The 12,231-nt window shown below is 33.6% G+C and overlaps 1 protein-coding gene across 1 annotated transcript in view; it reads left to right on the forward strand.

The window, feature by feature from the left end:
* Positions 1-11,729, forward strand: part of YTHDC2 (YTH domain containing 2) — a 68,869-nt gene extending 57,140 nt beyond the window's left edge. The window contains exons 25-30 of the mRNA XM_021711653.1: positions 1,688-1,977; positions 3,428-3,605; positions 8,727-8,930; positions 9,665-9,847; positions 11,323-11,410; positions 11,503-11,729. Coding sequence (XP_021567328.1) covers positions 1,688-1,977; positions 3,428-3,605; positions 8,727-8,930; positions 9,665-9,847; positions 11,323-11,403 — 936 coding nt within the window. The 3' untranslated portion in view covers positions 11,404-11,410; positions 11,503-11,729. The remainder of the gene's footprint in view (positions 1-1,687; positions 1,978-3,427; positions 3,606-8,726; positions 8,931-9,664; positions 9,848-11,322; positions 11,411-11,502) is intronic.
* Positions 11,730-12,231: the final 502 nt, after the last annotated feature.

The raw sequence follows: 12,231 nt of genomic DNA on the forward strand, positions 1-12,231 counted from the left end.
AATACCTTTGAATTGGGAAGGATGAAAGCCTGCTGTTAATTCCAATTATTTTTAAAGATGGTTCTGGCTGGGTGCAGTCGCTCATGCCTGTAATTCCAGCACCTTGGGAGACGGAGGCGAGAGGATTGCCTTGAGCACAGGGGTTCAAGACAAGCCTGGGCAACTTGACGAGACCTTGTCTCTACAATAAATAAAAAAATTAGCAGGATGTGGTGTCATGCATCTGTAGTTCCAGCCACTTGGAAGGCTGAGGTGGAAGGATTGCCTGAGTCCAGCAGGTTGAGGCTGCGGTGGCCATGAGCATGCCATTGCACTCTAGCTTGGGTGACAGAGTGAGACTCCAACTCAAAAAGAAAAATCATTCTGTACACAAGTTCTGGGGGGCTGCTATGCTTTTATTAGTTGACACTAGCTAGGTTTGTTTTTCACTATTCATTCATCACTTTAACTTACTGCTTTCATTCTTCACTTCACTAACACTGTACTTGCCAAGGTCAACTATGCCCTCCCTGTTTTTAACGCCACTCTGCTTGATAAATGTGACCTTTCTCTAGTATTTGGCACTACTGTTCATGTTCTCCTGTTTGTAATCCTGCCTTCTCCAATTTCTTTCCTTACTCTTGCCTCAGCTTTTTTCTCACTAGTTACTATGGCATTAATCTTTCCTAATTCTCCTTCTTCTGTAGTTATTCCTTAGGTTCTTTCACTGACTCTACTGTATGTATTTGTGCCTTAATTGTGTGTGTGTGTGTGTGTGTGTGTGTGTGTGTGTGTGTATGCATATGCCTTACATTTTAAGTTCTCCAGCACTCTGTGCCTTACTCTGACCTTCTCACTCTGTTCAATCCATGGGGACCTTATATCTGTGTTTATATTTTATAACTGTTTATGTGCTGATGACTCCCAGGTTTATATCTCTAGCTTAGACCTTTCTGTGAATCCAGCTGCTTTCGGATTTCATTTGGATGGTCTACATGCACTAAAATAACAGTATGAATATAACTAAATATATTTTTCTTAACTTTGCTGCTACTTTTCCACTATTAATCTCACTTTAACACAACTGTTATTTACTTTCTCTTATTGGACTGTTTTAATTTTATTTTCTGTCTCTAGTGCCTAGAATATTGTAAATAAGAAATTTTACCTTATTCATACAATAAAAAGAGTGAAGTTTTTGTGTATAGTGATAGGTAGGGTTCTGTGTTAATCTTCTGCATGTGGTTAGACAGTTTTCCCCGTACCATTTATTAAACAGGTTCTCCTTTCCCCAGTGGTTGTTGGTGGAAGCGTTTTCGAAGATAAGTTGGTTGAGAAATTGAGGTTTTACTTCTGGAATCCCTGTCCTCTTCCACTGGTCTATATGCCTGTTCTTGTACCAATACCAGGCAGTTTGGGCAGGGGAGCACATAACATCAATAAGGGTACCTGATCTCAAGTCTGGCTAAGTGGGGAATCAAAGAGAAGTCTAAACGTTACCTGTACGATGATCCCTTTTCTACCTAATCCTGAATTGTACCCCACATCTTTAAAATAAAGAATGAAATTAGTAGTAAATTATACGAAATGTAAAATGTAATCTTTGGAAACAGTTGCAGACCCTCACTAATCAACAAATAGCTATCTTGAATATGTGATATTTATTTTGCTTGTGTCTATTTGAACTGAGGAAACTGTTTCATTATAGGCAGCCAGTTTATTGCTGCAGCTCAGACAGAAGTGGCACAGCTTATTTTTACGCCGAATGAGAGCTCCATCTAAACCTTGGTCTCAAGTTGATGAAGCCACCATAAGAGCAATTATAGCTGTTTTAAGCAGTGAAGAACAGTCTGCAGGTTTACAACAACCATCTGGGATTGGCCAAAGGCCAAGGCCTATGTCTTCAGAAGAACTTCCCTTGGCCTCATCTTGGAGGTCAAATAATAGTAGGAAAAGTTCAGCAGATACTGAATTTTCTGATGAATCTACTGCAGAAAGGTAAGGCTTATAACATTTTGTCAAAATGGGTGATATTTTCTCCAGGAAAATGAGTTATTTATCTTAGAATCATGTACTTTATAAGATTTAAAATTTGCTTTCTTATAATCTATTATTCATAAAAAGGTATCAATAGAATGGAAAAAGTTTTGTACTTGTAAAACCTTATTTTCTAATTGTTAAGGTAGTATGAAGTATTTTAAACTACTGGTATCTATGAGTTGTTTAATAAGCCAGTTCTTTGTTAGGAAAAGCTCAAAATGTGTAATTTTTAGAAATCACAGATTTAAGTTCTCTTAAAAAGATAGAAACATTTTCAAGTTGTATGTTTTAGTTGATATATGTCAAGTGGCATTTTACCTAGATACCCTGCAGTGAGAAGTACTGGCTATGACCATTTAAAAGAACAACTTCGTCATAGCCCTTTTCTAGATTATCAGTATTGCTGACTAGCAGTCCTACAGAAAAATACTTCATTCAATCTTCAGTGACACATTGAATGCCTGTTGTTCTTGGTGTGAAGGATATAGCAGTGTACAAAACAGATAAGATTTCCTCTTTCAGAGAGTTTATATTTTCCTAAGGAAAGGCAAATGATAAAGAAACAGATTTACTGTCATGTGACAAAATTTCTAGTACAGTTTAGCCAAATTCTTCTTTTGTTCTTTGGCAATTAGATATAGTGATGTTTTTGTTTATTTTATAATTGTTAATATGAGCTCATATTGAATTATTTATGTAAAAATGTATTTTTAATAGTATAATGAATTATTGCCCATGATTCCAGAATATTCCTGGTTCTAAAAACATTATTAAAATCAAGGCTTGGGCTCAGTGGTTCACACCTATAATCTCAGCACTTTGGCAGGCCAAGGCGAAAGGATTGCCTGAGTCCAGGAGCTTGGGCAAGCAAATATGGTGACACCTTGTCTCTACAATAAATAAAAAAAAAATCAGCTGGTCATGTGGTAAGCACCTGTAGTCCCAGCTACTTGGAAGGCTGAGGTGGAAGCATCGCTTGAGCCCAGGAGGTTGAGGCTGTGGTGAGCTGTGACTGTGCCACTGCACTCCAGCCTGGGTGACAGAGTGAGACCTTGCGAAAAAATACTCCCCCCCCCAAAAAAACCTGACTGTCATGTTTGTGGCATTTATTCATTGAATTTTAGGATAGAAGACCTTTAGAGTTTATCTAGTATAATTCTGTTATTTAACAATTAAGGAAAGCTCAGATAAGTTAAGAGACTTAGGATCACATACCTAGTTAGTTGTAAATTTAGTACTGTCATAGAAATACATATTTCCTGAATTAGTATTTTTAAATACTATTTCATAAATCATAATGTCAGTGGGACTTTGGATTGAAATGGCAGCTGCTTTGTAATGTATACTTATTTTTATTTTATTATAAACTTACATATAACTGATCTTTACTTCTTTCTTCTTGCACAAGAATATTGATGAAATCTCCATCTTCAACATTACACCCACCTCAGAAGTACAAAGATAGAGGAATTTTACATCCTAAACGAAATGTTGATGACCGATCAGATCAATCTTCTGTGAAATCTACAGACAGTAGTAGTTACCCAAGCCCCTGTGCCAGTCCTTCTCCTCCATCCTCAGGAAAGGTAAAGTATCTAAAAGTAGATGTAGTAAGGAACAGATTTGTAGCACATGTGGTCTTAGATATTTAAACAAAATTATAAAACAATTCTACTTTTCTAAGTGTGGCATCTGTTCTAGATGTAAGCTGAAGCTGGCAAAACTGGAGTTACTTTTAGTACATTTTAAAGTTTTTTTTTCTACTTGCCAAATGCTTATAGCTATCACTATGTTATAAGATGTTTTAAACCCAACAGATCATTCACTAATAGCATGTAGCTAGGCAATTTATTATTTTCTATTTGTTACAGACTTTTTTTTTTCTCTTAAGAGATAGGGTTTTATTCTGTCACTTAGGCTGGTGCAATCATAGTTTACTATAGCCTTGAACTCCTGGACTCACGCTATCCTCCCACCTCAGCTCCTGAGTAGCTGAGCCTCCAGGCACATGCCACCATGACAGGCTAACTAAAAAAAGAAATTGTTTTAGAGACAGGGTCATACTGTGTTGCCCAGGTTGGTTGGTCTCTAACTCCTGGACTCGAAATCCTCCCAATTCAGCCACCTGTGTTGCTGGGATTATAGGCATGAGCCACTGTGCTTATCCCTTTAGAACCTTCTTTGCTAAAAGAAATAACAAAAAGATTCTCTTAAATTAATTTTGGTTCATAATTTCAGAATCGAAAACAATGGCTTCTATTGTTAATTGATTTATGCAATTTAGTGGTTATATTAAAACACAAAACAGGATGGGATTAGCAAGGTAGGAAATGTTGGTATGGAATTGAAAACTGTTTTTTTAAGCATTTGCAATATAAGTGGTTTCAAATGTTCAGAATGTGATTACTTTTACTTTCCTGAGTTGTTAGTAGCTGCATAAGTATATGATTAGAGATTATTGAGCTACATGTGTTTTGGTGAATGTGTCTGTGTAAGTACTCTTGTTAAATAAGAGAAAAAGAAATATTTTTGTAGATCTGTATTCTTAAGTTTTAGGGTTTTTTGGTTTATTTTTTTATGCACCTTTATTAAAGCATAATTTACACATAGTCAAATTCACTAGTGTCAACTGTATAATTCAATGAGTTTTGTCAAATGTAGACAGTCATGTAATTGTACCACAGTCACATATAGAACATTTCCATCACTCCTGTACCCCCTAGTAACCAGATCTGCTGTCTGTCCCTTGAGTTTTGCCTGTTCTAGAATTTCTAATAATGGAATCATATATATGTTGCTTTTTGTGTCTGGCTTGTTTCACTTAATATAATGTTTTTGAAATTCATCCATATTTTTGAGTGTATTATTAGTTTATTGCTGAGTCGTATTCCATTGTAAGGATATACTACAGTTTGTTTATCCATTCACCAGTTGATGGACATTTGGATTGTTTCTACTCTTTGCCTATGTGAGCAAAACATTTAGCATACAAATCTTTGAGTGTAAATATGTTTCCTTGGGCAAATACCTAGGATTAGGATTGTTGGGTATGGTAAACGTATAATTAATTTTACAAGAAGCTACCCAGCAGTTTTCCAAAATGGCTGTACTATTTTGCTTTTTCTTCAATAATTTATAAGATTTCCATTAACTCCATGTTCTTGACAGTGTTTGGCATTATTAGTCTGTAATTTTAGCAATTCTAGTAGGTATATAGTAATATACCATTGTATTTTAGTTTGTATAGTTTGTATTTCCCCAGTTAGTAATGATGTCAACCATTTTTTCCATGCACTTATTTGCCATTCATATAGCATCTCTGTGAAATGTCTGTTCAAATTTTTGTTCAACTTTGTTGTTGTTTATTGATTGTCTTTTTAAAGTTGTCTATATATTCTGAGGACAAGGCTTAATTATATGTGTTTTGCATATTTTTTCTAACAATCTATGCCTTGTTTTTTTTCATTTTCTTAATATCTTTTGAAAAACAAATATTTTTAATTTTGATGGCGTTCATTTTGTTAATTTTTTCTATTATGATTCACATCTTTTGTGCCCTAAGGCATTTTTGCCAAACCCAATTACAAAGATTTTCTCCTGTGTTTTCTTCTAGAAGTTTTTTAGTTGGAGAGTTTACTTAGATATGTGATCTGTTTTGAGTTAATTTTTGTTTATGATAGGGATAGGCTAAGGATTATACCAGGGATGCCAAATGTATGTGTGTGTGTGTGTGTGTGTGTGTGTGTGTGTATACACACACATATACATACACACATTTTAAGAGATGTTATCTATGTATTACTTTTTCAAAGTTGAATTGAATTACAGTAGCAACATGTAGTATGATATTCGCTCAAAAGATGATGCTAATCTTTTGACATCAGAATACATTGAGTATTACAATTTTAATACAGTTTTTCCCTTAAAATGTGTATACATTTTTTGGGCATGCTTTGTATTTTGACTTTTGCCTGTATGATTGTTTCAATATCACTTGTTGAAAATCATTTGTTTTTTTCCATTGAATTACTTTGGCACTTTTGTCAAAAATTAATTGATCATAAATATGTAACCTATTTATTGGACTTTCCTCAGTTTAATTAACTTGTATATTTCTTTTTTCTGCCAATGACATACTGACTTGATTTTAGTAGCTTGATAGTAAGTCTTGAAGTCAAATTATGTTTGCCCTTCAACTTTGTTCATCCTTTTCAAATTTTTTTTGCTATTCCAGGTCCTTGGCGCTCTCAAATAAACTTTAAAATCAGCTTGTCAGTTTCTATAAAACACTTTTTTGTATTTTGAGTGGAATGGCATTGAAACTATAGATCAACTTGAAGAAAATCGACAATTAATACTTTTTAGTCTTCCAGTCAATAAGCATGGTATATCTGTCCATTTATTTAGATATTCTTTAGTTTCTACCAACAATGTTTTGTAAATCTCAGAGTACAGATATTATTCATTTTTTTGTTAAATTTTCCTAAGTAGTTAATATTTTTAATACTATTGTTTTTAAAAATTTTAATGTCCAGTTGTCCATTGCTTGTATATTGAAATACATTTGATTTTTGTATATTTGCCTTATATCCCATTGCCTTACTTACTTCATAAATTCCATTAGCTTTTTATGTAGACTTCTTAGGATTTTCTACATGGATAAATGCATGCTATCTGTTAATAAAGATAGTTTTACTTGTTTTTCCTTTTCAGTCTGATTGCTGTTTATTTCTGTATTACCTTAACTCCCTGGCCAGTAAAATGTTGTATAGGAGTGTTGAGAGCAGACATTTCTGCCTTGATCTTAGGGGAAAAGCATTTTTTATTTATTAATATAGTGAATTGCATTGATTGATTTTTCTAATGTTTATACCTCATTTAGTAATGATGTTATCCTTTTTATATATCGCTGCATTTGATTTTGTTAAATAAAAAATATTATTAAATGAGGGATCTTTATTCATAAGGTAGATGAATCTGTAGTAGTTCTCCTTTCTTGTGTTATCTTTGTTTGGTTTTGGTGTCAGGGTAAGGCTGTCCTCATAAGATTAATTGAGAAGTGATTCTTCTACTTCAATATTTTAGAAGAGATGTGTAGAATTGGTATTACTTGTTCCTTAAATCTTTGAATGAATTCACTAGTGGAGCCATTTTTAACCTACCCTAGTGTATGATGAATTAATATTATGCTACTTCAGGTCCAGTTTGAGAACTTTGCAACAATGTTCTTTTATTTTACTCTTCAGTTCTTTGTTATTGTTTTTATACATTATTTCTATATAAATGCTACAGTGTATTATTTCTACTCTACATAGTAAAGTATCTTTTACCAAGATTTAAAAGTAAGGAAAATGTCTTTTATATTTATTATTTTTTAGTCTTGTTCTCATTCACCTTTTGTATTGATGTGAATGTCCATCTTATTCCATTCTGGTTCTCTGGGTACACAAATGTGAGACCACTTAATACTGTTCCATAGACCACTGATACTTTTAGTAATTTTCCTGTCTTTGCTTCATTTTGAATAGCTTCTATTATTTCTTTACATTCACTTATGTTTTCATTGTCTTAATCTGTTGTTTGTTTCTTCTTATGTGTTTTCAAATATTATATTTTTATCTCTAGAAGTTCCTTTGGGTCCTTTAAAAAAAAATCTTCTGTTTCTCTCATTATGTTCATTTTTTTTTCACATTCCTAACATAGTGAATGCATTTGTAATAGATGCTTTAACATTCTTGTTTCCTAATAATATCATTTCTGTCATATCTGAGACTATTTCTGTTTATTTCCCCTGGTTATGGGTCATATTCTCCTGTTAGTGTTTTTGGTAATTTTGTTGAGCTGCTAGGTTTTTGTTATATTCCTTTAAGTAATGTTAGACTTTGTTCTGATACACAATTTAGTTGAAATCAGTTTGATTCTTTTAAGGTTTGCTTTTAAGCAGTGTTAGGGAGTCCAGAGGAGTGGAGTGCTTTGTTTGAAGTATTAGTTCAGTTCCATTATTAAGTTATGGCCCTTATGTGGGCTAGTACTGTTCATATTACAAGGGTTCTCTGTTCTGGCTTAGGATAACATGAAATATTCCCAACCATGTGTGAACTCTGGGAATTATTTGCCTGCTTCTTTCCGTAAGATCTTTTCTTAGCCTCAGGTCACTATTTTTTTTCTCACTCCTGTTCAGGCCTATACTTGGCCAAAAACTTGGGTTCTGCAGTTCCTCTGGAGCTCTTTTTCTATGCATCTCCTTTCTGTCTTAGTCCATTGTCAGTACGTGCTAGCCTTCTTGGTCTCTAAACTCCAGTTTTTGTCTTCATAACTCAGTGAGACCACTGGACTCTGTTTTTCTTTGTTGTCTGGAAACTGCCTCCATGCAGTAAACTGGAGAAATTTTTGTTTTGTTTTCAGATTTTGAAAGTTTATTAAAACATTTTCTGAAATTTATTTGGAGTATAAATTGAAGTTGTTACCCCTGTATCTTTTTCTGATAAGGGATTTTGAATGCTCTGAAAATGAGTACTTATTTTTGGCTCTTTAATTTCATTTTGATTAGGCCTTGTATAGATTTTCAGGCATGATAGAGTTATTTGCATTTGTTGAGTATTTGGTAAAATATGTTGGCTTATATGTTTATAAAGATGTTATTTAATGGAGCCTATTGGTTTTGAAAGGTCAAATTACCTTTCAAGAACTTATGCATTCTTTTATAGGGCTCAAAATCTCCTTCACCAAGACCAAACATGCCTATTCGATACTTCATAATGAAGAGTAGCAATTTGAGAAACCTTGAAATTTCTCAACAGAAGGGCATCTGGTCTACAACCCCTAGTAATGAGCGGAAGCTAAATCGAGCCTTTTGGGAAAGCAGCATGGTTTACTTGGTATTTTCTGTTCAAGGATCTGGACATTTCCAGGTGAGCCATCCTGAAATAGTGAAATGGGGTTGTTCTGACTGTAGGTTAGACTGTAGAGATTAAAAACAAAAACAAAACTGACTTTGCATTGCATCAGAATGCAAGAATGCCTTTTGCCTGTTTGAGAATGAGGAATACATTGCATTTCTTCAAGGAGTCGATGGAATTGGGATCCCTTGTTTTTGCCTTGTCTTACCAGAGCCTTTCCAGATTATCAGTTTTTCCTCCCAAAAACAACTTTAGATTTACTAATTTCCAGGTGGATTAAAAGTAATGAGTAGCTTGACCTTTTGGTAAAATATTTATTAAAATAGGCCAAGGAAATTAGTATTGGCGATCAGTAAACTAAGTATGTTTCTTAACTCATCTTGATTTAATGTACTTCTGAATTTACAAAATAATGCATTTATTATAATTTTTGGAAATAAAAGCTTAGAGGCTAGATTATATCCATTTATTGTGGAATAAATGTGGACTTAGAACTGTTGTACATTATTTAGAAGTCATCTATTAATAATTGAATTTGTTAGGCTAAAATTGGTTTTTCCTCTAAAATTTGTTAACAAGTCTTTCCTTAAAAATTTAACAAGTAACTCATTTTCTGTGTTTGTTAGGTATTTGTTATTTTTATATCTTCACCTTAACATTTAAGAAACTCAGCCTTATTAGATTAGTTGAATTTAGACATTTTAATTTCATTCTCACCTCTATTCCTTCCTTCCATTTTACCACAGGGATTTTCTAGGATGTCCTCTGAGATTGGAAGGGAGAAGAGCCAGGACTGGGGCTCTGCTGGACTGGGAGGAGTATTTAAGGTGGAGTGGATACGAAAAGAAAGTCTTCCCTTTCAGTTTGCACACCATTTACTCAATCCATGGAATGACAACAAGAAGGTTCAGATAAGCAGAGATGGGCAGGTATACAGTGACATTTAAAATTTTGTCTTTTACTTTGTTTCTGGTTTATTTTGTTGTTATTTATTGTTTAGTTTGAGGAGAAAATGTGTGTTCCATATACACATGGTAAGTGGGTTCAGATTTGTAAAGGACTGATAAAAACCCACTTGCCAGTATTTCTTACGGTTCATTGCTTTTTAAATATTTTGTAAATTTGGCTTCTGTCTGTCATTGTATATATAAAATATTTTGTTAGTCGCTTGATAGAGGCTCCTGTTATTTACCTAACTAAACATATGAACAAAACTGAGTGCAATTCTGAGATAATTTGACTAAAATCTTAAGATGACAAAAGTATTTAACTTCTCTGATGTTTTAACTAACCTTGCAAAGTAAAATACAACCTTTTTATATTCTTCTGGCCTGTTTTATTCCTATTGTGTTTTACTTTGCCTTCATAATGTTGCTTACATGTAATTTAAACAAGTTAAGGTGATGGAAATGAATATATATTGACTAAATATTGTGCTAGCTGCTTTATAAGATATGAATAAAATGAGTTATTAGTCCAATTTTATGTAGGAGAAAATAGACTCAGAGATTAGTTTTGCCCAGAATCACACAGCTAATAATTTATTTGAACCAGTGTGACTCATTTCAAATCATCATGTGAAAGGTGTCCAGGTTCTTTTAAAGTGCTTATCATAGGTATCGTGCCATAGGAGAACTATAAAGTTTCATTCTTTTCAGTTGTAAAGACTATTTTTATTTTCATGCTATAGTAATGATTTGAAATTAATTTAATTTTAAAACTTCCTAAGATAAGAAGTTATAGTTGCCTAAGATAGTTTCTTGGAAAACAACCCTAAAACATCTAATATGCTAGGTTTCACAGTAAACCTTTGGAAGTTCAAGCTGAGTGCTTTTGCTAAGTCTCTATTAAAAATAAAATCCTGGGCAACCCCCTCCCACTGTGGGAGCTTTTCCATCCTCTCGATAAATCCTGCTTTCAACCCCCGCAAAAAAACAAAAAGACAAAATCCAAGCTGGGCATGGTGGTCCAGGTCTGTAGTCTCAGCTACTCAGGAGACTGAGGTGGGAGAATCACTTGATCCTAGGATTTCGAGGTGTGAACTGTGATTGCGCTACTGCACTCTATTCTGGGTGACAGAGTAAGACCTCAACCTCCCCACCCCCTACAAAAAAAGTATTATTTTCAGATAGGAAAAGTTCCAGAAGGATTCCATAGAAATCTGTTACAATTTGCCATGAAAGTTGAGATGTTTTGCAGGTTAACTACAATCTTAAGTCTGGAAGTCAACTTGTAATATTAAAGCAAAGAATTAAAACTGTGTATATCATATTATTTTTAGCATATTTTGGTAGAAAAATGGAACTTAAAGTGATTTTATTACATTTTTATCAGCATAGATTTTGGTGATTAAAACTTTCAATTCAGTTCTTTTTATGTTTATTTTGACTTTTGATTTATCTAGGAACTAGAGCCTCAGGTTGGTGAACAGTTGCTCCAGTTATGGGAACGCCTTCCCTTGGGAGAAAAAACCACAACTGATTGACACTCAGGTTATACCATACTTGATTTTGAATATTGGCAGTATTTGTGATCATTAGGATACCTCTCAGATTATTTATGTTTTTTATTTTTTCTTCTCCAGAGCTCTTAGCTGTGGAAGTAAGCTATGCCAGTTTCTAACCACTGAATGCATTAATGTTCAGAAACTGAAATGGGACTGTATGTTATGAATGGACTTTTCTGGTTTAGAGTGTTACTTCAGAACTGCTCTCTTCATATACAAGAGAAAAGGATCATATACATTTTTATAGTATCATAGGGAATAATTATATAATGTTTGTAATGAATAAAATAGTAGTAGTTTCATTATTTGGCACAATAGTAGTTATTTTAAACAAACTTAATTTGAAATTAAACATTTCATTTCTTTAAAACACTGAATTATAGCTCCTATTGATGAATTTGTAATGCAAAGTAAATTGTTTAAAAAAGGTTTGAGCACCATTCTGGAAGACTCAGTTCTTAAGATTTATCATTAAAAACAAACACAAGCAACCAAATTCTACAAATGTCCCTTTTAAAAATAGTGTGTGCTGATTAAGGGCTACTTATTCTGCCATTTTTTAACCTGAGACACATTAAGAAAAATAGGAGGGGCATTATTTTTTTGTGATTATAAAATGTAGTAAAATTTGAATAAAAGCAAAGATTTCCTGCTTTATCAGGTCAGAGTAAATGACTACTAGTCCTGCCTCTTTTGACTTAATGTGTGCCATGCCCTTTCTTTCCTTTCTCTCTCCCATATAACAATCTTCACACATATCTTATGTGAGCCACAGTAATGATGATCTATTTGTTTTGACTACAGAAG

Source organism: Carlito syrichta, unplaced genomic scaffold (genome assembly GCF_000164805.1).
Source record: "Carlito syrichta isolate Samal-C Ts95f unplaced genomic scaffold, Tarsius_syrichta-2.0.1 Scaffold302431, whole genome shotgun sequence".
NCBI lineage: Eukaryota > Metazoa > Chordata > Mammalia > Primates > Tarsiidae > Carlito > Carlito syrichta.